The 26,803-nt window shown below is 42.4% G+C and overlaps 1 protein-coding gene across 5 annotated transcripts in view; it reads left to right on the top strand.

Moving 5' to 3' along the window:
• Positions 1-26,803, top strand: part of LOC117346450 — a 133,409-nt gene that overhangs the window by 18,463 nt on the left and 88,143 nt on the right. For all 5 annotated transcript variants that reach the window (XM_033916033.1, XM_033916043.1, XM_033916023.1 and 2 more), the window contains exons 3-5: positions 5,682-5,922; positions 20,155-20,252; positions 24,644-24,773. In XM_033916033.1, coding sequence (XP_033771924.1) covers positions 5,682-5,922; positions 20,155-20,252; positions 24,644-24,773 — 469 coding nt within the window. The remainder of the gene's footprint in view (positions 1-5,681; positions 5,923-20,154; positions 20,253-24,643; positions 24,774-26,803) is intronic.

Raw genomic sequence — 26,803 nt, 5'->3', positions numbered from 1 at the left:
TGGCCCTTTTCTGCCATCATTTTCTATGTTTCTATGTTAAGATGGCGTCGGGAGCGGACACCTGAGCAGCCAGCGCTGAATGTTGGCCGAGTTCAGCGTGTGGTGTGACTCTCTCCCGTTCAACATGGAGAAGAGGAAAGGAACTGCTCGCCCTAACCCTCCGGCGACGGGAACCTCCCAGCGAATGACACAGCTGACCATATCTAGCGTGTTTGCTCATTCGGGCGAAGAACACAGACCTACCTCTGAGGTCTATCCAGGTTTAGCTGGGAACTTCAGTGCGGGACCAAGCCAGGCTTCACTGAGCCCGGAGCAGAGACTGGTTCCTCCCCAACCCGGAAGCATTACAGTGCAAGGAGCAGCTAGTGTCCGGTTACCCCAAGAGGGAAGTGTGGATTCCAGCACGAGAGGGACGCCTTCACCGGACTCATTGGAGGAAGGAGCAGGTAATTTTCATCTGTATTCTCCCAGCACAGTTAAGGGAGATCTAGGATTCGCTTCAAGTAAGAAAGCCATCAATTTTGGGGAGTTGAAAAAGCCAGAATGTTGGTTTAGAAGTGCTCTGGCAAGCCATATCTGTTATGGACTCCAATCTAAAATTGACTCTTTCTGCTATTAGAACTGATTATGGGACTGTCCATTCCAAGGTGGAGCAACAGGGGATATTGCTATCTACTTTAAAGGATAAAGTGGAGACGCAAGAAGTTAAGATTAATGAACTGAAAGCAGTTGAAGTACAAATGGTTAAAGAAAGATCATATATTTCATGAAAAATGGAAAACTTTGAAAATCAACTGAGAAAGAATAATTTAAGATTTCTAAACTTTCCTAAATGTCCTGTCATCTCACCAGTGGAGATGGTTAGGAAATATTTTCAAGAGACTTTGGCCATACTGTTGGAAAATTTGCTCCCCCATTGTGAGAGCTTATTACTTCAATATCAGGAATCCTCAATGGGAATCTACTCCAGCTGAACTGCCTGTAGATAGACAGGCGGATATGAATTTATCTTCATTTTTGGGAAACTTCTTTAGAAGTAGTTACTGATAGAGCTACCATGCTTGTGACTCTTGCTTTGGAAAGAGACAGGGAATTTGTTCTTCGTTTATATTTCTGTCATATGAATGACCAGTTTTTAGGCTTAAATGTTAGAATTTTTCCAGATTTATCTCAAAAAACCCAGAGACTTAGGAAAGAACTCTTGGCCTTGAGGTCTAGAGCTCTGGCTCTGGGGGCAACATTTCTTGTGAAGTAGCCTGCAAAATGTTTTGTTACATTTCAGAATAAAAAATTTTATGTTTTTTGAGCCTAAACAACTTATAGAATTTATAGAGTCGAGAGAAAGGTTAGTAACCGTATCTGATGTTATATGACTTGCCAGCGGCTGTAAAAGGTGTATCTTTTGTCGTCTCTTTTGTATTAGATTAATAGTTTCCTCAGTGTTTAATTTCTTTTCTTGATCTCTTATATTGTGGACTAAATAAGAGTTATATTTTTTTTTATACTTTGTATCTATAAATTTATATTTCATGATCTGTAACAAGTTATGTATATGCTTGTAAAATTGAAAATGTTATAAATAAATATTTTTTTTTAAAATCCCAGGTTCACTGTTCACTATAACATGCTTATAGGTTGAACCCTCCAAAATCCACCCAAAATTTACTGTACCTACCTGTACAGTAGCTCTTATGCCTGTACCTTTAGGTAGGTATAGTATGCGTACCTAAGACTCTATGTAACGTTCATTGCTGTACCTCTTAGAGTACCCCTCTGCTCTGATGTGCTCAGCTATCTCTGTGGCCATTTGACACTGCAATACAAGCTAGAATGTACTGGGAGGGGTCTTAGGCATCTGGGCCAATTGGAGCCTTAGGCCCCTCCCTGTTGCATCCAAGAATGCACCGGGAAGGGGAAGGCAGCCATTTTGGAGTGGCAGGCCGGCGGCCAGGGATGAGTGTCCCTCTGGCCGGACATTCAACTGAAATGTACGGAGGGTTGAGGGTAGAGTTAGGGGTGTGGAGTTGGGGGCCTGAACCTTGAGGGGGTGTCAGGTTTGTGGGGAGAAGAAGGGAGGGGAGGAAAGGAGTCAGGTGGCATGGGTTGACTTAACACAGCTTTGTATTTCCTTGCTGGATGAAAATAGTTATGTCTCAATTATAGGGTAATTCAGATAACTGGTAGGAACCTATTCTATAAAGGAATATAGCTGCCTACTTTCCTCTATAAAATACTAGCATAACAGCAAAAGTGAATGTCTATAAATTAGCTGCAAGCACTTATGCCAGCCACAGAGTTGGTGTAAGTGTGTGTACCTAAAAGCAGATAACATAAAATACTATTAAGTTATGTGCACAAGTTAGCATCTACTGTAATTGTGAATCTTGCCCATGCCCAGTCACACTTGGCCCATGTATACACCCACTTGTCATATACGCACTGTAAAAGATATGCATGTGCATTTACAGAATAACTTTTATGCAGAAATTTGTCATTTATGCACGTTTGTACACATATGCATCTATATGCTATTATTCTTGATTTACACACATAATCTGGCAAAAAGGAATAGGAAAATGACAGCCACCAGAGGCTTGGTAAATCCAGTGGAATTTTGGTCACACTATGATATTACTTCTACTTCAGACTCCAATTCCCTCTCGGTAGACTCCTGGACCATACGAGCATGCAGATATTAAACAAAATGGCCCCCATCAAATTAAGAAAAATAAGAAACAAAAACCTGGATGGCTGGTTTGACGCCGGGCTAGGAACAGTGAAACGGGAGATATGTAAACTTGAAAAACAATGGCTGAAATCAGGAGATAGCAAAGGGAGACCAAACTGGAGACTCAAAAGAATACAAAAAACTAGTAACTATAAAACGCACTAATTTTTATGCACAAAAAATTGACTCTCCCAACACCAACATTAGAAACCTTTTTAAATTAGTTAACAGTCTCTACGATATACAGGCCTTCTCCCGCCTCACCACAGACTCCCCACCATCGGCCGATGCTCTGACTGTATTTTTCAACAACAAAATCAACTTCCTAAGATCCAACCTACCAGTCACTACATACAACCATTTGAACTACCCAGTGTCTCAACACATAGTCGAACCTCAGGTAGACATGTCCTGGCAAAAATTCTGCAAATTCTACTTGAAATATGCCAATTAGACTGCAGATTAGACTGTTGCCCACCAAACATCATGAAAGCCACCCCAGTCACCTTCAAAGCCAAGTTACACAATTGGCTCTCTTCTCTATTACTGTCGGGTACTTTTCCCAATGAGTTAGGTCAGATCTTAATCACACCAATTATAAAAAATCCCAAAGAATCTATCAAGCGGACATTGAATTACAGACCCATTGCGAGCATTCCCTTATTTGTTAAACTGATGGAAGGTTTGGTAAACCAGAACTTAGTAACGTACCTGGACAAACACAACATACTGCATGACAACCAATCAGGTTTTCGATCCGGATTTAGCACAGAAACAGTCACTGCTTCATTGCTAGATTCCCTCATGAACTTATTTAGCCAGGGTACAAGCGCACTAATCCTGCAGTTAGATTTGAGTATTGCCTTTGATTTAGTTGATCATGTTATCCTAATGGACTATTTGGAGTCAATTGGTCTCTCAGGTAATGTGTTAAAATGGTTTCAAGGTTTCTTGACTACACATTCGTACCGAGTCTATAGCGATAATAAACAATCCTACAGCTGGGTAAACCCATGCGGAGTCCTGCAGGGCTCCCCCCTATCTCCCACTTTGTTTAACATTTATCTAGCCCCTACGGGGAATCTACTGCAAAGCTTAAAAATCAAATTTTATATCTATGCTGATGACATCACCATAGTTCTTCCCCTAACAAGCCTGACCTCTGAGACCAAGAATCACCTGGCATCAATTTTAAAGCAAATCGAATCATGGATGGCTAAATTCAAACTCAAACTCAACTCAGAAAAAACCAAATTCTTCCTGGCGAGTCCGAATGACAAAAATCAAAGATACTTTAATTTCCTTGAACGGTCAGATCTTTCCTATTGCTGACTCCATAAAAATTCTGGGAGTGACGCTACCTCACTCTAGATGTTCACACAGAATTACTGGTTAGAAAAGGCTTCTCGACATTATGGAAACTAAGAACCATCAGAAAGTACTTCGATGCAGCATCATTCCACTTACTGGTGCAACCTTCCATTTTAAGCCTGTTCGACTATTGCACCATTTATCTAGGGTCTTTCAAGAAAACCATCCAAAGACTCCGAATCATATAAAATTCGGCAGTTCGACTGATTTTTGGTATAAAAAATGGGAACATATAACCCCCCTACTACCAAAAACTTCACTGGCTGCCCCTAGAAGCAAGCGTGTTGTTCAAATTTGCCTGTCTATGTTTCAAATCCATTCAAGGTTTGGCCCCCCATATACCTGGTTTCGCACTTCAACTTGGATTGTTCCACCAGGCCTACATGCAGAGTACATATGTTTAGCCACCCAACATTAAAGACCTGCTGATTTAAGAGATATCTGGGCAGAACTCTTGCTTTCCAGGCAGGCCAACAGAACGGTTGGCTGGGTAACATCATTAAGCACTTCTCATCCTATCTTAACTTTAGAAAATTAGTTAAAACAAACCTGTTCAACCGATTTGTAACCAAGAACTCTTAATGCCTTACCATGTACGCTTCCTACTTGTACTCGATGTCTCTACACTCTGACTTTCTCCCACTCAACTTGTATCCGCCCTTTCCACATGTATTCGACGACTTCATTGTAATGATTGTCCAGTTCTTCTTGTTGCAAACCACCTCGAACTACCATGGCTTTGGCAGTATATAAGAATAAAATTATTATTATTATTATAACTGTTAGTGCAAATATTATTAAATTCCCTTCTTTGGGGGTCATTCTCTAACTGGATGCCACAAGTTAGGCCCCTAGATGCAGTGCACTGAGCATTAATTCTATATCACCACCTGGATGCCTAGATTCTGTTATACAATACTAGCATAAGTCACACCCATATATGCCCTATCACCACTAGCAGGCATAAATGTACACACCTATATGCAGCATTTCAGGGTGTAACTTACAGTATCCAGTAACTTATGCATGTACGTGGAAGCCCCATCTAAGCCCCACTCATGTGTACGTCTCATTGCATTTATACACTAAGGAGGGAATTCAGTTAATGGCACTGAAAAACTTGAGTGCTAAGTACTATTCTATAAAGGGACCACTTCCTTCTTAGAATAGTATATGGGCACGGATTCCGCTGTATTAAAAGCATATGTAAATGCTGGTGCCCAGCTTAGCAATCATCTAGCACTTGCTTGCTTAAATGCCAGTATTATATAATTTCAGCATGCAAATGATGCTTACATTTAGGATTTGAAGTTATAGAATGAAGCGGTATGTGTATGGCAACAAATCCCAGTTGAAAAAGGACAAACTGCATAAAGAAATGCCAATAAGCATTACAAATTCTAACATTAACTTATTATCCAGATACATAAATTTTCCTTTGGCTATTGTAAGCCTGTAATTAGATCAGGAGCTATGTCTTAAACAACTTCCTAATCAGGGGGCTCAAATTTATCTCTTATGCCAATTATTTATCTTGGGATGATTGCTGCAGACTAATTTAATCTTCATATTGTATTTTCAGTTTAAACAGCAGTACATGTAGTTCTGAATGTTATGAGTCTAGACGCGATTGTCATTGTCCAGAGAAGAAGGAAGGACTGAGAACCAAATGGCTGAAATCCGAGAACCGAAGATGTGCCCTTGCTGGAACCCTCAGCGGAGCTCACAATGCATTAGAACATCAAAAGGATTGTCTGAAAAAACAAGAGACAGAAATACTGAGCAGCAAGGAAGCACTTGAAAACCTACTGCTAAAACACGAAGTACATACCAGTTGTGTGTTTTCATTGTAATCGTTTGGGAGGGGGGAGGTTAAAATTGTTTATTTATTCAACAACAACAAAAAAAAATCACAGCAAATGTACAATATAATAGGTCATACAGGTACAGATTCATCATAAAAACAAAAACTGTGGATACAGATGTTCTGGAGATAATTTATTAAACAATGACATATAAAACCATGAAAATTCAATTAAAAAAGTACAATGATAAAAAATACTGTGATAAAAATCCAACTGGACCCTACATGGTCCGTGTTTCGGCGAATACTCCTTCCTCAGGAGTCCAATGGTTTGCAATCTCACATATAAAGAATTGGACTGAAAACAGTCTATTGTCTTTAAACGTGAGCAAAGAACACCATAGACAAGCTGAAGTAGAAAAAAAAAAAAAAAGGTATCCACAGTTTTTGTTTTCATCGGTGGATTGTTTTCACTGTGGATCATTGGATCTCCCCATTTTTCTTTGTTGTGCTACAGATTCATCATAACACAGAAACACTGATATTCCAACAGATCCCTGTATAGTTACTCACGTAAAATCTCCCCTCCCCCTCTCTCCAGGAGAAATTCCCAGTACTCCAAAGCAATCGCGGTCAATTATGATCTTTAAACCCCTCAGTTTCTACATAATTGTTTCCTCCATTGTACATAGACATCCTGGACTTCATGGTATGCCGGTAAAGTATTATGTCTCAAAGCTGTTAATTTAGATATCAATTGCAACTTTCTGGGTCTTTCCCATGTTTATGAAGCAAGGTTACAGCTGCTAATCTCCACATCTGGGGAAGTGAGTGGTTTTCATCCAGCCTATTATATGCTTATACCAACAAAGGGGTTAACAGCTGCTGGAACATTTTATAAAATTTATCGGTGAACCCATCCAGCCCCGGGGAGGTATTCAAGGGGAGAGAACTACCATGTTTCCCCCAAAATAAGACCTACCCCAAAAATAACCCTAGCATGATTTTCGGGGTAGGTTTTAATATAAGCCCTAGTCCCTGGATTTGCCGGCAGCAGCACTTCCCTCTGCCCCCTGCCTCACCACATAGCTGAACCCCCGCTGACTCTTCCATCTCTCCCTCCTGTCCAAACCCCACCAACCCTCCGACCATGAGACCTACTACCTCCCTCCACAGAGCAGCGTCAGCAGCACTCTAAACGGGCTGCTGATGCTTCATGGCCTTCTCCCACCAGGGCATTCCCTCTGCCGCATCACTGATGATGTCCCCAGCGGTAGAAGGCCATGAAGCAGCCTGTTTAGAGTGCTGCTGACGCTGCTCTGTGGAGGGAGGTATGTAGGTCTCGTGGTCAGCAGGTTTCAGAAGGGAAGGAGAGATGGAAGGATGGAATGGTCAGCGGGGGCTTGGCTGCGCAGCGGTGGGCAGGGGGGGGCTGCTCAAGAGTTCTGCTGCAGCTGCACAGAAGGGAGGGATAGAAGCAGGGCAGGGGTTCTGCTGCAAGAGGGATGGGAGGTAGGGAGGGATAGAAAGATGCTGTGCACAGTGCAAGGGTTCCGCTGCATGGGGGATGGGAGGGATGGATAGAAAGATGCTGCAGAGGGAAGGCACAAGGGGATGGGTGAGAGGGGAGGAAAGATGCACATGTGGGGGAGAGAAAGGAAAGAGGAAGAATTGGGGTGGAGGAGAGGAAGGGAGAGATGATCATTGTACATGAAAAAAAATAAGAGCTACCCTGAAAATAAGACCTAGTGCATTTTTTGGGTCCCAAATTAATATATGACACTGTCTTATTTTGGGGGAAATAAGGTAATAACCTCTTCCACCTCTCTCGCTGTTATCGGCCAAGAAAGCTGCACTGCTTCACCCTCCAAAAGAGCCTCTAGTGCAGCAGTCTCAAATTAAAACCCTTTGCAGGGCCACATTTTGGATAAGTACCGTATTTTCACGCAGATAACGCGCACCCGTGTAAAACGCGCACACGGGTATAGCGCGCAGAAACCACGATTTTATGTACAAAAACTTTTGTATACCGCGCTCACGGGTATACCGCGCTCACGGGTATACCGCGCATGCAGCCCGACTGTCCTTTCGCCCGCCCCGACTCTCCTCTGGCCACCCCGACTCTCCTTTCGCTCTCCCCGACTCTCCGTGCGCTGTCCCGACTATCCGTTCACCCTCCCTGACTTTCCGTGCACTGCCCCGCCTCTCCGTGCGCGGCCTGAGGCACATGGTCGGGTTGGGCCCATGTGCCTCAGGCCGCGCCCCCAGGTGGGACCTAAGGCTCCAGGGCCTATTCTGATTGGCCCACGCGCCTTAGGCCCCACCAGTAGGCAGAGCTTTGGGACGGATGGGCCAATCCGGCCTCATTCCGTCGTTGGCTGCCTGCCGGACAGGCGGGTTTGGCTCCCGTCTGTCCGGCCAACTACCAAAAATACGGGGAAGGGGGGTGGGGGTGTCGTGGGGGTCGGCCAGGGGGGTCGCGGGTCGGCTGGGGGGGCGGTCGGAGATTCTTGGGGGGGGGCGGTCGTTGGAGGGAGGGGGGTTTGCGTCGAGGGCAGGAGGGCCTGGGATCCCTCCTGCCCGTAATGTAGTGCGGGGTGGGGGTAGGGGGTCGCCGTGGCCAGGAGGGTTTGGGCTCCCTCCTGGCCCGATATTGTCGGGGAGTTGGGGAGTCGGCCGGGCAAGAGGGCTTGGGCTCCCTCTTGCTCCGATCGTGGATGCGGGTGCGGGTGGGAGCGCGTGCGAGCGGTCGTTCGGGGTGGGGGTGCGAGCGGTCCTGCTGGGGGGGGTGAATCGGGCGTCGGGCGGGGTGGGAACTATGTAAAAAAAATTTTGTATACCGCGCTCACGCTTATAACGCGCGAGGGGTATGCGCGGTAGGTAAAAACGCGTATAACGCGCGCGTTATATGCGTGAAAATACGGTAGATACTTGGAAGGCCTCAGAAAAAAATAGTCAATGTCTTATTAAAGAAATGACAATTTTTCATGAGGTAAAACTCTTTATAGTTTCTAAATCTTTCCTTTTGGCTAAGTCTTAATAATAATATTGTAATTTATAGCTAAAGAGACATATGATCAAGAAACTATTTTATTTTACTTTTGTGATTCTGATAAGCATACCGAGGGCTTCAAAATAGTACCTGGCAGGCCACATGTGGCACTCGGGCCGAGCATTTGAGACCACTGCTTTAGGGGGTCTGAATTCAAATAACCCTCTATTGCAGCCTCCATGGACCTCAAATCTGCTTAATATAATTCATTATAATACTGTATGAAAGCCTCTCCTATGGCAGGTATAGATGTACATTTCACCCCTTGGGAGTCAATAATGCTCATAATATTATTTCTTGTAGCTTGCTTTTTCAGACTCTGAGCCAATAGCTTACTAGTTCTATTATTAAACTCAAAGTTTCAAGTTTATTAAAATATTTGTTTGACCGCTTAATCTAATTTCTAAGTGGTTAACATAATAAAATTACATTAAAACAAGTGAAACAGTTACATTGAGACGTATATTAAAACAGGGAAAACAAGTGACTTGCACAGACATACGGCAACAAAGGGACGGATGGGGAAGAACTACAATTGATATAGGATAGGCAAAACATAAATGGCTAAAACAATAGGTTAGGTAAAAAATTATATTTAGGGCCGACTCGATAGAAGCCAACTCTAGGTCTTTCAATTATATTTTTAGTTTGGCTAATTGTGCCCTTTCTTGTTCTGATCTAGCCCTCACCCTCTCCTCAATCTCCCTCAGCGTCTGTCTCTTAGCTTGTTCACCTCATGTGTTTAATTTCCTGACATGGGCTTGTAACGCTATCGCTTTACCCCTTATGACAGCCTTCAATGTTTCCCACAATAGTATCAAGTATGGGATTAACATTGTCAATATCATTTAGTTTTATATACTCTAATTTCCTGAGCCAATTGAGCCACCTGTTTGGGGTCAAGTAGAAAGCTATCATTAAACCACCACTGAGTGGACCAACGAGATGCCCCCCCCCCCATCACTAGCAATAACCAAGGCATGATCCGCCAGGACACTAGTCTGAAGAGTGCACTGCTTTACCTGCTGACATATCATACTATCATCTAACCAAAAGTCTATGCAGGTTTCTGAGATATGCACTGCTGAATAAAAGGTATATTCAAACTTTTGGTACAAGTGTTAATCCTAGGACTCCTGGACTACTCTAACATCCTATACCTGCCATGCCCAACCAACATGCTAAAACAATTACAAACAGTCCAAAATACAGCTCTTAGACTGATTTTCTCACTGAAAAAATATGAACACATTACCACCGCTTTCCAAGATTCACACTGGCTCCCAGTACAAGCACGTATACAATTCAAATTCAACTGCACCCTATTCAAAACCCTAAATGGAAACGGACCAAGCTATCTGAGCAACCACCTAATCAGGAAAAACACATCGAGACCAAGGAGAACTCATGCACACTTTACCTACCCCCAAATCAAAGGCATACAAAGCAAAAAAATATACAACGGACTATTAGCCACCAGAGCAGTAACCCTTTCCGGGACTACCTACCGTGCTCTTGCCCCTTTGTCTACTAAACCTATCTCCCACTCCCGCAAGGCTCCCTGGTATCTTCCATACCACAGGGAATTAAAGCAGAAATGTTGAGCCCTGGAACGTAAATGGAAAAAATCGAAATCCCCTTCAGACAGAAAATCCTGGAGAGACAAAATCAAATTCTATAACACAGTACTAAAAAAAGCAAGGAAGAATTTCTATGGAGATAAAATCACCAGATCAAAAAACCAAAATAGTACACTGTTCAACATCTGGCGCAACCTAACCTCAAAAAACGACTCCACCTTTCCCCTTTTCCCCCCATCTGCAAACGACCTAGCTAAATTTTTCAATGAAAAGATTACTACCTTACGGAGTTCTTTTCCCCCAGCAGTCTCTTACAATTCTCTGCCTCCCAACGACTCCAACCCTATCCCTGCTGATAGATCCTGGACTGCCTTTGAACGTGTATCCAAATCCCAGATCTCTAAACTCTGTCTCAAACTGAAATCCTGCAATTGCATCCTGGATCCTTTCCTTTCCTACCTTTACGAAAACATTCCCGCGCAGGCCATCTCCTCCCTTACCAGGCTTATAAATTCTGCTTTACTATCGGGCCTGTTCTCCACAGAAATGGGACACATTGCCTTGTCCCCTCTTCTGAAAAAAGCTGATCTCGACCCTTCCTTACCATCTAACTACTGCCCCATAGCAAATATCCCTCTCCTAACTAAACTGCTAGAGGCCATAGTCGCCACCCAGCTCTCTTCTTACCTAGAGAGATTCTCTATCCTCCATCCCTACCAATATGGCTTCAGACCCAGCTTCAGCACCGAATCCCTCCTAGTTTCCTTAATTTCTAAGGTGCAACAAATGCATTCTCGTAACAAATTCGCTGTCCTATTACAATTTGATCTCTCTGCAGCTTTCGATGTTGTCCACCACGACATACTACTTTATCAACTTTCCGAGATAGGAATTGAATCCACCATCCTAAAGTGGTTATCAAACTTCCTAAGCTCTCGCTCCTATACTGTCAACACAAATGGCACCATGTCCGTTCCTTGGACACCAGCTTGCGGTGTCCCTCAGGGATCACCCCTATCCCCTATTCTCTTTAACATCTATATGTCCTCCCTGAAACTCCTCCAATTATCTCTCCTTGAAACAATCTACACATATGCTGATGACATCCTTGTCCTCCTTGAGACAGACCAGAACCTCACCAACCTCCACAAAAACATTACAGCTTGCATAATGAGACTCCATTCCTGGTCCTTCTCGGTACAGATGAAATTGAATGAATCAAAAACAAAATTACTCTGGCTCGGCCCAAAATTAGAACACCTGCCCTATTATTATTAAGACTTCGCACTACCCTCAGGCGCTGCACTGCAGCTTGAGTTCTCAAGCAAGGTCCTTGGCATCATTATCGATTCTTCTGTCTCCCTCAATGACCATCTCAACTCCTTGGCTAAATCATGCTTTTTCAGCCTCCACATGCTGAGGAAAGTAAGATCCTATTTTCGCCAACAACATTTTGCTGTCCTTGTCCAATCCATCATCCTCTCCAAATTAGACTACTGCAATGCCATCTACTTAAGCCTATCAAAAAAAGTCTTCAAAGACTCCAGCTAATCCAGAATATTGCAGCCAAGTTGATCTTTGCAAAACGCAAGTCTGACCATGTCTCCCCACTCCTAGCCAAACTTCACTGGCTCCCAGTGATTTCCAGAATCCATTTCAAGTTTCAAGTTTCAAGTTTATTAGGTTGCTTGTTAAATCGCTTAATCAGAATTCTAAGCGATGTACAATAAAATATACATATAAGGAAACAACAACAATACAAACAATTTCAATTATAACGTAAACAAAGGTTAAGAGGGAAAGAAATACATTTTTTTATAGTAAAGAAAGAACTTACAGGGAAAACACATAAGGAGATTAAAAAATGGGTAAAAAAATAATTAACTAGAATAACACTGTGTAATAAAATTTAATTAATTTGCAAATGCGTCTTTAAACAAAAAAGTTTTTAATTCGCTTTTAAATTTCCCAAACACTTTCTCCTCCCGTAAAAACATGGGAAGCGCATTCCAGACCTGGGGAGCTGTACATGAAAAGATAAATTGTCTTCTTGTATTAATTACTTTTAACGTAGGAATTGATAAAAGGTTCCGTTCACTCGATCTTAAAGTTCTTTTAACAGAATATGGAATAAGTAGTCTGAATAAAAATGCTCTTGCCTAGCTTTTAAGATCATTCACGGCATCCTTCCTCCCTTAATCCCACTATCTTATAACTCCTCGAGTCCTGATTCTACCAGACCCACCCAAAGGTATAAATTATCCTTCTCCTCTCTAAACGGTGTTCGCTATGCAGGCAAACTGGGAAAATCCCTTCTCTTCAAAATCACAGGTCTTTGGAACGACCTTACTACCCCACTGCGGAACCTGGGCTCCCTCCAATTATTCCGCAGGCAACTGAAAACCTGGCTTTTCACTAAAATGTATCCCCTTACTCTTCTCTTCTATATATAAGTTCATGTAAACTTTTTTTTTTCCTTCTCTTCCTATATTTTAAGTTCTTGTAAACCGTGCCGAGCTCCACAACATCCGTGGAGATGATGCGGTATAAAAACTTAAGGTTTAGTTTAGTTTAGTTTAGACCGCCACCTCTCCAATCTGCTGGCTATGATGCCCAACTACAAAACATTCAGGAAAGAATTTAAGACTTTTCTATTCAAGAAATTTGTCAAATGATCTAACTCAGGGATCTCAAAGTCCCTCCTTGAGGGCTGCAATCCAGTTGGGTTTTCAGGATTTCTCCAATGAATATGCATTGAAAGCAGTGCATGCACATAGATCTCATGCATACTCGTTGGGGAAATCCTGAAAACCTGACTGGATTGCGGCCCTCAAGGAGGGACTTTTAGACCCCTGATCTAACTAAACCTGATTGACCCTCCACAGATCTTGACGCATACTACATCTGTTAACCATGTATTCTCCCTGGGAATGCCCAGGCCAACTCTTGTTGTAAACCGCCTAGAATTGAAAGGTATTGGAATAGAAGACACCAATGTAATGTAATGTAATATCTCTGCCCCAGGATGCAGAGCTCTCCAAATGTTATGTAGCCTTCAGCGTAATAAGATCTGTAGCATGCCTCTATCAAACACTGCCATGTGGGTTTTTTTGGAAGAGCTGTCCAAAATAGGATTTTTCACTAGATTTCAGTCCCCCCCCCTCCCAATAGTAGTATGCTCTTTAGTTGTTTCTGCAGGACTCCTTCAATCTGTTGAAAAATTTTTCCTTGTTCCACATTGGGAGCATATATATTAAAGAGTTTGTACAGTTGATCATTAATATGGACACACAGGAACAAATAGCACCCTTCCAGGTCCTGTACCAGCTTTGTTACCCATGCCTGGAAATCTTTGTGAAACAAAATTACTACACCTTTGATCTTTTTATTCTGCTGATTAGAAGCACAATAAATCCCAGGAAACCAGGGAGGATTAAGCAGGTGCATTTCCTGCAAGAAGACTATGTTGGCTCGGTGACACGCCATCTCTTTATACAGGAGGTGGCACTTCACAGGTACAATCAGACCCTGCACATTCATAGAAAGCAATCTCAGTTCAGAAATCCTAGGCATTTCTCTAAATCAAAAGCTTTATAATGTTAGGGTGACCAACCCACCAGAAAAAAACAATTGTTATTGGCCCTGCCTCCCTTCCTCCCCCAATCTCCCCCAAACCACAAAAGGAAGCACATCTAGAAATGCACTCTCTGTATACATGTTTGTTGAACATATAAGTTTGCTGCAATAAAAGCTCCTTATACTGTATGTCCACTTGAGTGAGGGCCTTATGTTGCTTTTCCATCTGTACTTCCACCTCTCCCACCCATGTGACAAGTTCAGCTATTTTGCCGTGGAGGTCTGCCGTGAGCTTGGTAAGTTCACTTCGCATCCCCTTAACTTTATTTCGTATTTCTATAAACAGTGCATGTACTTCAGCTAGGGGGCCAAAAGAGACTACGAGGAAAATATAGCCAAGGAGGCAAAAAACTTCAAGCCGTTCTTTTGATATATTAAGGGGAAATGACCCGCGAAGGAAGCGGTGGGGCTGTTGGATGACCATGGGATAAAGAGAGTGCTAAAGGAGGACAAAGCTATCGCCGACAAACTGAAAACATTTTTTGCATCTGTGTTTACCAAAGAGGATATACACAACATACCGGAAGCCGACAGGCTATACACGGAAAATAAAGATGGGAAACTGACAGGGTTGACGGTAAGTCTAGAAGAGGTATGCAGGCAGATTGATAGGCTTAAAAATGATAAATCTCCGGGACTGAATGGCATCCATCTGAGAGTAATCAAGGAACTGAAAGGGGCTATAGCTGAACTGCTTCAACTAATATCCAATCTGTCGATCAAATCGGGGAGGATTCCAGAAGACTGGAAGGTGATGAATGTTACGCCAATCTTCAAGAAAGGTTTGAGGGGTGATCTTGGAAACTACAGATCGGTGAGTCTGACCTCGGTACCGAGAAAGATAGTAGAGGCGCTGATAAAGGACCGCATCATTGAGCACCTTGACAGACAATCTGATGAGGACAAGCCAGCATGGCTTCAGCAAAGGAAGATCTTGCTTGACTAACTTGCTGCACTTCTTTGAGGGAGTAAACAGGTGGATAGACAAGGGTGACCTGGTTGACATTGTATATCTGGACTTTCAGAAGGCGTACGACAAGGTTCCACATGAACAACTACTTCCAAAAATTGCAAGTCATGGAATCGAGGGTGAAGTACTCATGTGGATTAAAAACTGGCTGGCGGATAGGAAACAGAGAGTGGGGGTAAATGGACAATACTTGGACTGGAAAAGCGTCACAGTGGAGTGCCGCAGGGTTCGGTGCTTGGGCCCATGCTCTTCAACATATTTATAAACGATCTGGAAATTGGTACGACAAATGAGGTGATTAAATTTGCAGACGATACAAAGTTATCCAGAGTAGTGAAGATGCAGGAGGACTGTGAAGATCTGCTGCATCGCATAAACACGCTTGTGAAATGGGCTGCGACATGGCAAATGAGGTTCAACATGGATAAGTGTAAGGCGATGCATGTCGGTAACAAATATTTTATACATAAATACAGGATGTCCGGGGTAGTGTAGAGACCCCCCCAGGAGAGAGACCCCAGGAGAGAAACTTGGGAGTACTGGTTGACAAGTTGATGAAGCCATCCGTGCAATGCGCGGCGGCAGCAAAAAGGGCGAACAAAATGCTAGTAATGATTAAGAAGGGGATCACGAACAGATAAGAGAAGGTTATAATGCCGCTGTACTGGGCTATGGTACGCCCTCACCTGGAATACTGCGTCCAGTACTGGTCGCCGTACATGAAGAAGGACCCTGTATTACTCGAAAGGGTCTAGAGAAGAGCGACTAAAATGGTAAAGGAGTTAGAGGAGTTGCCGAACAGCGAGAGATTAGAGAAACTGGGCCTTGTTCTTCCTTGAAAAGAGGAGAACATTTAAGATACTGAAGGGAATAGACTTAGTAGATAAAGATAGGTTGTTCACCCTCTCCAAGGTAGGAAGAACGAGAGGGCACTCTAAAGTTAAAAGGGGACAGATTTATTCTGTACAAACGTAAGGAAGTTCTTCTTCACCCAGAGAGTGGTGGAAAACTGGAACGCCCTTCTGGAGGCTGTTATAGGGGAAAACATCCTCCAGGGATTCAAGACAAAATTAGATAAGTTCCTGTTGAACTGAAGGGTACGCAGGTAGGGTTGATCTCAATTAGGGCACTGGTCTTTGACCTGGGGGCCGCCGTGGGAGCAGACTGCTGAGCGTGATGGACCACCGGTCTGTCCCAGCAGCGGCAATTCTTATGGTCAGATGTTATGACAGCAGGATCCTCCGTAACGTTATTCTCGGCCATAGGTGTCTGCGTGGTCTCACCTTTGCCCTTTGGTGCCATCTTTGCAGATTCCATTCCCAGTGGCTAGAAAACAAAATCATGGAGTGTTTTACAAGTAGATTGGTAGATAGGGTAAACACTTTCAACACTGAATGTGAAGATGTCCAGAAATGTAAGACAGGAACAGCATAGACCTAACTCAATCCCAAAAATGAAGGAAAAAGCCTCCCACCTCACCAAAACGGCTCAAAGAGGTGGTCAAGCTCACTGGCAAAAAAACCTTCATTATGTGATAAAGTTTTATGCTGTGCTGTAATGTGCCAACGAAAATTAAATAATAGAGGAATTATTCCACTTATCTAAACTGATCGGTACACCAACGGTGGCCAGCGTTTCACAAATTCATGCTGCCTCAGGGTGTATCCCGACTGATTAGGTTTCTAGGAGCACAAAAGAAAAGAATGTAAATAATTAAAAGTCTCTTTCTGATGTGTCCCAGACAAATTAAAATCTGCATAGCATAGCATACAGAGGACATACCTTTCAGAACAGGACGCCAAACCGTGAGATGGCTCCCACAAGGTGACACTCAATTTGAATGATCCTGATAGCGAGACATGAGCACAGGAAGTGCATCATCAAAGACGCTATTCGCTAGATTAAGCTGTATGTCAATGAGTCACTGAAGGGGCAGGACAAAAATGCAGATCCATGGGAAATGTAGTGTCTGACCAAACTCAACTTAATAAACCGTTTATGTATTAACAGTATGTAATATGTGAGCAAAACCTTTTTGGAGGAAAACAAAACTCAAAAATAGATAGAGATAATGTAAGAAAACTGACATTAAAACAAAATAAAAGTGAAAACATCAGAAAAAGTGTCAATAAAAATTCTAAAAGCAACACATCATGTTGCTGTGCTTTCTTGGAGAGAACCTCTGTTGGTAAGTAGTGTCATATACAGCACCTTTTGAGCTGTAATATGTTTTCTAAGTTTACTTGTCATTTCATTTTAAAATGTGTGAGGACTTGAGTCTTTTTACTAGAGGGAAATACTGTTTTTAACCCTTCTGGATGGGTGCCAATGATTTTTTTTTTATTATTATTTCTGTTATGGATTCACATATTTACTCAGGATTTTATTCATTACTGTTTGAAATGTATTCAGATCAATTTATTTTATTTATCCTAACTCCCCCCCACCCCCTTTTTACAAAACCTTAGCATTTAGCATGCCTTAATAAAAGGACCCCAATATTTCCAATACTTATAAAGGATTGTTTATTTGCTGGAATAATAGTTCCTGTTTAGAAAATGTATTTGGTGGTGGAATGGGAACTCAATGCTGTGATGATGGTTCCACATATCACAGGACTTATGTTTATTTAAGATTTGATATACCGCTCCTGCATTTTACTGACCTAAGGTACTTGAGAAAAAATACCCTATCTGTCCCAAAGGCTCACAATCTAGCTAATGCTCCACTTTCCATGATCTATGTGAAGGAGCTCTGAACACATTACAAAATTATAACATTATTGAATTATACATTTAATGGGTTCATTAAAAAAAAAAAAAGATAATAATATCACAATACTGAAGAACCAACATTTATTAGAATAATGCTAGCACTAACCTCCTCTTCTACTAAACCGCGCTAACGGTTTTAGCGCAGGGAGCCGCGCTGAATGGCCTGCGCTGCTCCCGACACTCATAGAGTTCTTATGAGCGTCAGGAGCAGCACGAGTCATTCAGTGCGGCTCCCGGCGCTAAAACCGCTAGCACGGTTTAGTAGAAGAGGGGGTAAGGTTTGAATAAAAAATTATATAGTGTGGCAAGCATAATTTTTATCCTCTACTATTGTGATTATACTTTCCATTCTCATTGTCAGCACAGCTCTGCTACAGGCTAGCTTTTGGGATCTATGACCTTTGTGGCTATGCAGGGCACCATGAATGAGGGGGTACTGTTATAGTGGGGTGCCATCTTATATCCTTCCATATAATTTGGGCCAGGTAAAAAGGGGAGTGGGGTTTAATGGTACTAGTCATAGTAGAGCAGAAAGAAGGGGGTGTTTGGTAAAGGGAGAGAATAAGAAGGATGTGGTGCTGGAGTCAGCACTAATAAAGGAGGGAGTGGGGGCATTGTGCCAAAGTTGGTACCACCAAATGAGGTGCCAAGTCCCTTTTTTTTTTTTTTTTTTTTTGCAGAATTCACTAGAGTCATTGCTAATTCAGCTCTCCAATGAGCAAACACTTACTCTGTAACTGCTAGAGCTTTAGCAGCTGGGCTCGCACACAGTGGGTCGATATGAATGTACACCTTTAGGTTCACTGATTTCCTTTTCAGCATGTGATCTTTGGGGTTTTGCAGGGAGCGCTAGTACCCCTCCACCCCTTCGCGTTCACCGGCACGAGCATCTTCCACTTGCTGCTCAAGCCAGCCCCGCCTTCTTTCTGTTATCACTTCCTGGTCATGGGACCAGCATGTGATGTCAGAAGGGAGCCGAGGCTGACGTGAGCAGAGGGTGGAAGATGCTTCTTGTGATGGTGAACATTTCAAGAAGTACGCAGGGTGGTGCGCTCAAGCTGCAGGGAAGAGTGGGGGAAGCATACAGCATGGTGATGCCAGGCGCCACCATCCTGGACACCAACCTCCCTTGCTACACCACTGCTTTTGGAGGAGGTCCAGTGGGGGAGGGGGACAGGAGGCTTTACTATGTTGGGGGGGGAGGGAGAAAAGGGAAGGGAATCATAGGAAGCACCATTACCTTTTAGTCTCTGAGGTAAATACGATACAAAATGCCTTGAATGAAACATTACAATGAAAAAACTTGTGGTCACCCAATTGTTAAATCAAAACCTCAGAACCACTGGTGAAAACCAAAATGATACTGCAGGTATTTTATCTACAAAGGAACAAGCCTCAGATTGTGGAGCATCACCCACTTCGAGTTTTCTTAAGAAGAAATTCCAATTCTCCTGCTCCTCTTTACGTCACTGGCTTGAACCCAGCCTACCTTCCTTTCACTAAAGTTATATTTTTAAACCTTTATTAAATCTCTTATTGATATAATAAAATAATTCTTTAAAAAAAGCCTCTTTAGTTCATTAATTACGAGCTTAATAAACTTCATAAACTCTTTACTGAAAATAGTTAACCTAACAGTTCATTTCAGAACAGAACCAACAGAGGAGCAGAAGAATTGGAATTTCTTCTTAAGAAAACCCGAAGTGGGTGATGCTCCACAATCTGAGGCTTGTTCCTTTGTAGATAAAATACCTTCAGTGTCATTTTGAATGAAACATTACCAGAGTTCACTAAGGATTTCTGAACATGCAGAGCAGGATAGTAGACTCACAGCATTGCCCTATGCTTATGTTCTACAGCAGTGGTTCCCAAACCCTGTCCTGGGGGACCCCCAGCCAGTCAGGTTTTCAAGATATCCTTAATGAATATGCATGAGAGAGATTTGCATATAATGGAAGCGACAGGTATGCAAATCTCTCTCATGCATATTCATTAGGGATATCTTGAAAACCCGACTGGCTGGGGGTCCCCCAGGACAGGGTTTGGGAACCACTGTTCTACAGTATAATATAACTGTTCATGAGTATTTGCTTTCACATCTGCTTCAGTATCCTGTAAGTACATTTCTAGGATGAACATAAGAGAAAATCAGGTGTTGACAAGTCTGCAGTGTCAAGAATACTCTGGATTCACATGATTCTTTAAAAAGTAACATTTTTATTGTTTCATTTACTTCTAGTTTTTAGCATCAAAAGTGTCTCAACTACGAGATGAAAAATTGGATCAAAAGTCTGTGGCACAGCAAAGCAGTGAAGGAGAGCATAATCAGAAGCACAGGTATAAGACACAGATAGGAATGTGCATTTGGTATTATGCCCTTGATCTGTTGGACATCTAAAAAAATATTAATGCATAGAAATCCATTATACTCAACGTATCTACAATCAATATACAAAAGTTCTAGCATGTATAAAATTAATGCAATATAAAAATGTATGAAACTAGCAAAAGAAAAAAAAAACACATGAAAATGGAAAAGAATGTGAAAAATCTAAATATGAGGGGGCATGGGAAGTCCTTGGGTACAGGAGGGGGGATTGGCAATGCTTCATCCTCTGGCTATGTAGGTGTTGGCTGGTTTTCAATGCTGACCATTGGTCCCGCAGATCTTTGAGAGCTTCCAATGCCATTTACCAGTCACTCTGCCAGTTGCCACCATCCCAGCCGGTCCCTCCGCCGGATGCTCCTCAATCTACCAGGCTGCTTCCTAGGGACTGCTACCAATGCCATTTACTGGTCACTTTGCCGGTTGCCGGTGGAACTAGCAGGGGTGGGACCACTGGCCCTGCTAGTCCCACCGTTGATCAGCCATCAGTCCCTTCCCCCCATCCGCCTTGGACTTCAACCTTCTTTCTTCTTGTTGGGCCACCATCAGTTCCTTACTCCATGGCCTCTTGGGTCTCCACCGGTCCTGACTGTTCTTCACTGGTCCCACTTCTAATCATTAAGCCTGAGCCCTTACTCGACTCCAGGCTCTACTGGGACCTCTGGCTAATTCTCCTTCAAGACTTCTCTGCCAGTGTATAGCTTCCTGCGGAATCTCCCACTGCTGTGCTTTTCTGCTGCACTAGTCCCCCTGTCAGGACTGGCCAGCCTGACCACTAAGGTTTCCAGATGGCAAAAAAAATTTCTAGCTAAACTCATGGCAAAAAGTAACCCAAAAGTAACCCAAATTGTGTTCGAGTAGCCCAAAAAGTAGCCCAATCAATTGCCGCTGGAAACACATCTAATTTATCAAACAAATGTGGCATACAAATACAAAATGTTTATTTATACACTGCACATATCCCTCAGTCCTTAATGGTGTACAAAATACAAAAATCCAAATACAAAACATTCAGGAAAATCACAATAAAAACAAGCACTTAACGTAAAAGTCCTTACCAAAATTAATAGCTTGTCAATCTTCTGGACATAACAAGCCGGATTCTTTACAGGATGCTTTTGAGAATCGCACATAGCATCCTATATAGAATCGCATCTGTCTGTGACCATCTAACCACCACGATTCTCATGTCACAGGTGCTGGTTAGAGAATCGCGTTGCCACCGAGTTGATTGTGGGAAGGGAACCTCCCTGCCGTGATCAGTGTAGCACTGCAGCAGGGAACCTGTTTCCCCCGCCCAAAAATCTGTAATGTGGTCATTCAAAAAAAAAAAAAAAAAGAGGTGGAAATCTATTTGTTTCTCCCTGTACTCAGTTACCCGAAGTCCCTTTAAATCCAGTTAAGAAAAGGGTCAGAAGGGAAAAAAGTTTGGGCCTTTCATCATGAGGGGAGAAGCTGAAAAACTCTCCTAAGGATGATAAGCAATACATAACAGATTGATCAGATGAGGGTGACAAAAACCATTTGAGATGAAGCAAGAAATGTTGCAGCTTCGATAAGTTTAGGTAAAGAAGAAACATTTTCTTTTTTGCATCATTTTGTGTGAAAGAAGTCTGCTAACGGGTAGTGATCTTTTGGAATCTAAACTATTAGCTATGAATATTCCTCACCTCAGCGTCCCATCTTCCAACCAGTGTTGCACAGGGACAGAAATTTCACCCACCCCCATTGGAATCAAACCCATTCAGGGTCCCCACAAGTATTCTACGGCATCCCTACCTGTACCCATAACCATAACCATCAGAAGTAGTTATTTCATGTAACTATGTTACCGAGATATATCAATGTATTTGAAATCACATAAAACCCAATAGGGAAGAATATCCAAATGTCGCTACAAAAAAGGATACTAGTGGATCATAGGAGATAGCTTGCTATAACTTTAAATTTTGAAATTTTTTAAAAATTTTTTTTTGATGGGTCCTCAGTCTACACAACTCAATAATCAGGACCAGCCTGTAATGTCGAGTTGAAAGCTTTATAAACCCAACTGGGTTATTCGAGCGTGAAACATCCCTGGACCCTAAATAAATTGTGAAAAGCGTGCAAAATCACACAAACTGGTAATTATTACCACTGAACCCTCTAGTATCCTATAGTGCAATGAATATTGCTACAAGTCCAAAAATCAATTGAGGTTCAAATTTCAGATGTATCCTCCTCTGGATTCAAAAGTTAATATAGAAAAAAAACTCATGAAGACCGAGTGAAAAGGTACTTATATCACAACGCGATAGCGTCAGTGAAGCCTCATTTAGTCCATCGTTCTTGGTGCAGTATTGAAGCTCTTACAGGGCTCCGTTTCGGACATTCAAAACCTCCTTCTTCTGGAGCGATAGCACTGAACTTCTGGAGGCAGAGAGGAGAGGAGGATACATCTGAAATTTGAACCTCAATTGATTTTTGGACTTGTAGCAATTATCTGTGATTGGCCCTTTGTGCTGCAGCAGAACCAATGAGAAAAAATCAGGAAGTTTACCCACCCAAAATAGTCCAGTTACAGAAAAAATAGCCCAAAAACCAGCCATCCACCCAAGCACTTTATTTATTTATTTAGATTTTTATCCTGTCCTCCCAGTAACTCGGAACGGCCTACAAGCAAACATTCACAGTGAAGTGCATTTAGACAATACAAAGACTATACAGTAGTTTAAGTACAAGGACTATACGGCAATTTAAGTACAGGTTAAGAATGGACTATACAGCAATTTAAGTAGAGGTTCAAAATGGAGAAGATAATGTAGAAGGGAGGGGGAGTTTAAGGGGGTAAGGGGTAGATTGCAGTTGTAATTTTAGTTGAAGAGGAGGGTCTTTACTGCTTTCTGGAAGGTCATCAATGAGTTCTGTAATCTGATTTGCAGAGGAGAATTGGTTCCAGAGTTGGGGGATGAAGTGGCTGTAGGAGCATTTCCAGGCAGTTTCTGACAGGAGGAACCTTCCAGGCTTAAAAACTACCCAACTGACAACACTGTTAGCCACTCTACTCTGCTGCACCAGGCCCCCTATCAGCACTAATCAACAGTTGCCTTAAGGGCTGGCTAGTATTTCTCCTCCCACAGGTTGAGCAAGCCTAAAGAAGCTCTTGTTTTTCCTAGCTGGCACCCTGGGAACTGTCCTTTTCAGCACCACAATCCACTCAGGGTGAGTGGACAGCTCCCAGCAGTGTTTGCAGCTTTTATGCAAATCAGCTCCACTGCTCAGACTCTTTCAATGAGCTCCAGTGCACAGGCTTCCTCTATTGGCTGGCCAGTGACAGGGAACTTCACCCTGTCACACACCCACACAGCTAAACAACCAAAGTTAGGACTGCTTTTTATGCAGTCCTGTTTGGTCACTTAGGGCCTCTTATATAACGCCATTTAGCCCATAGAGATTTAAAGGGCTTTGAGGCCATTGCCACAAGGCTGTGTAAAAGGGTGGGGGGCTAGTTATTTGAGCATTGGCACTGAATATTGCTGGCACCTGCTCCTCCCCAGTTCCGCCCTTAAACACCTCTCTCTACCTTAAATCATTTTGAATATCAATTGGAATATTCATACTATATTATGATAGTAGCAAGAAATTGGATTTTGAATATAATTGATTTCCTTTGTAAACCCAAGCTTAAATTGAACTACATGTTAGATGCAGTTGGGATCTTCCTGCCCTGAGGGCTTACAGTCTGAGTCTGTAGCTGAGTCAATAGAGGGTGAACTGCCTTGTACAAGATCCATCAGTGGGAAAAGCAGAATTTAAACCCTGGCTTCCCTAGTTTTCAGCTCACTAAATGTTAAGCTTTTACAAACTTCAGTATAAAGATAGTAGACTGGGAAAAAAAAGTTCTCCAACAGCTAGTTTGAGGTGCAGGAATGAGGGAATCCCAATCATTGTCCAGCAAGGTTGCATCCATACTAGCTTCCAAAACTAATATGGCCTGTCGTTTTCTTTTAAAGGCTGTGATGGGTGCCTCCTACCCTCGCTATGCCATCTGACTAGGTATGCCCTAAGGATTGGGGTGGGAATGGGTGCTACAGAGGGAGGACATTAGGGCCTGATCAGGGGATGGGGGCAGGGGCGGTAGGAGGAAAATCCTAACAACTGTGAAATAATACCCAGATGTCTCACTGTCAGTAAAAAGAAAGCAAGTGATAGGCATGCTTTGACTAGCCCAGGATCTCTTATATGGAGGAAGGTAAGCCAGGCCAAAGTCAAAATAAAACAAACCTCACATGCCGTTGATTTTACTATGCTTAGAGAGGCCCTGTTCTTATTTACCGTTTAAAAAAAATAATACATTTTACAGAATAACAGTCCTAGAAGAGAAAGTTAAAGACATCATCCAGAAAATAGACAGAGATACTCTGAACAGAAAAACAAGTACAACTTCTTCAATCAGTGATACAGCAGATGGGGGAAACGATTATACAGAAGAGGTAAGTTTTTTCTCCAGTGGTATTGTAGTATGTGTGGCCAGGATCATAAGCATTTTCCTAGAATGAATCATAATATGCAAGTGTTTCTGATGCACTTGGATTGAATTTGCAATAGATGTGGAATGTACAGCACAGTATAGCATAACTAGGGTAGATTCAACACTGCTTATTAGTCAGTGTATTGTTCTATCTACATAGGCCAATTGCCAAATGCACATGCCTGAACCTGTCAGGGAATGACCCAAAGAAGACACTTCTGTATGAGAGCCACAATACAATGTAATATTTATGATTCATTTCCTCTCTATAAACACCTTAAGGCTGGAAAAACAATCAACATAATTTGAGAAAAACATAAACAGACATAGAAACAGAGAAAAATTAAGACAAATAAAGAGCATATGTCCTATCTAATCTGCCTAACCATACCATCTACTATCCCTTCCTCACCCCCAGAGATCCATCGTGCTTGTCCAAAGATTCTAAAATTCAGATACACTTTTTGTTTCCACCACTTCTACCAGAAGGTCATTCTATACATTCACCACCCTTTCTGTGAAAAATTATTTTCTGAGGTTATATCTGAATCTATCCCCTTTCACCTTCATCCTATTCCCCCTCATTCTAGAGTTTTCTTTCAATTGAAAGAGAGTTGCTATTCTGCCCCCGGCAGCCTTGCACTAGTTTAAAATGTGATTTATGTATAAATTCTCTCCATGGGACTGCAGTCAGTTATGCTGCAGTCAGTGTGCAAGCAAGGCATTATGAGTAAAGTAGTTTCATACGTATTGCAACTACCCCTGCTTATTGTACAAGCTTTGTGTCTAGTTGTCTTTCTCCTGAGACCCCCCTCCCTCAAGTCTTTTGTCTCACCACTGTACTTCCTGGTCACCTCTACAACCTTTGCTCTGATGGGTCTACAGAGGTCTGACCTCTCTCTGTTACCTGTTGCCAAGCTCTGTCCCTATTGGTCGCTTCTCTTCCCTCTCTTAGCCTTCTGGGTGCTCCCTGAGAATCCTTTGTCTCAGTCACTAGTCACACTTCTGCTTCTATCTTGAACATGTGGCTCAATTCCCAGCAAAGCACCAATATTTTCACCTTAAGCTAATCAACAACATGCATGAATAACTCAGCATTTCAACTCTAAAACTTGGAGCACCTTTCTGTCTACCTACGTCCTCATCTTTGCCCATCCTCCCTTCTTCAAATCTCCATTCTCTTCTCCAGCTGCAATATCCAGGAGATTCACCAACTGTAAGTACATCTTACATATCTACTCAATACAATATATTTCAGAAAATTATAAGGACTTGCCTGCATTTTCGTTGGGAATGCTAAGGTTTAACTATCTGCATAATTTAGCCAGGACAGGAAGCTAAATGAGGGCAGAACAGTTGCCTCATGCATATTTATGCCACATAGGTATTTTAAAAGTATCTATTATATCTCCCCTCTCCTGTTTTTCCTCCAAAGTATACATTGAGACAAAAATGTAAATACAACTTAATATCCTTTCTCTCTTCATTCCAGGTCTAAGGAAAAAGATAAGGCAAGCACACCATCTCACTTAATTTCTCGTTCTTACACTTCCAATTATATGTAGTTTTTCATGTAGATGGAAGCAGAAGCTGTGCTCAAATGTATGCTCCATCTCCTCCCCTATATAACCACACACAAACCATTCCTATATATAAGGTCACAACATTATATTTTTGGCATACATCTGTCCTGAGTCAGTCATCATTAGCAGTATGTTCAGTTCCTTACCTTCCAGCTACCATCCAGATCCAACCCATACCGTATTCCTTGAACCTATAATTTCTTTATGCTGCACAGCTGTGCAGCCATTTAGCCCCACTGCATAGCTATGGAGTCGAAGCCAGCACCCCTCTAGTATCCATCTTGTGCCGTTGCTGCTGCTTTCCCAAAGCAGCAGCAATAGAAGCAAAATGAAACAAACCAGCTGTGGGACCTTCCCATACTTACTCATAGCTGCCGGCCCATCCTCTCCAATGACACTGCTCATAGCA

The sequence above is a fragment of the Geotrypetes seraphini genome, chromosome 1 (assembly GCF_902459505.1).
Source record: "Geotrypetes seraphini chromosome 1, aGeoSer1.1, whole genome shotgun sequence".
In the NCBI taxonomy this organism is placed as follows: domain Eukaryota; kingdom Metazoa; phylum Chordata; class Amphibia; order Gymnophiona; family Dermophiidae; genus Geotrypetes; species Geotrypetes seraphini.
Note: the sequence above shows the minus strand (reverse complement) of the source record. Positions and strands in the feature narration are given on the sequence as shown.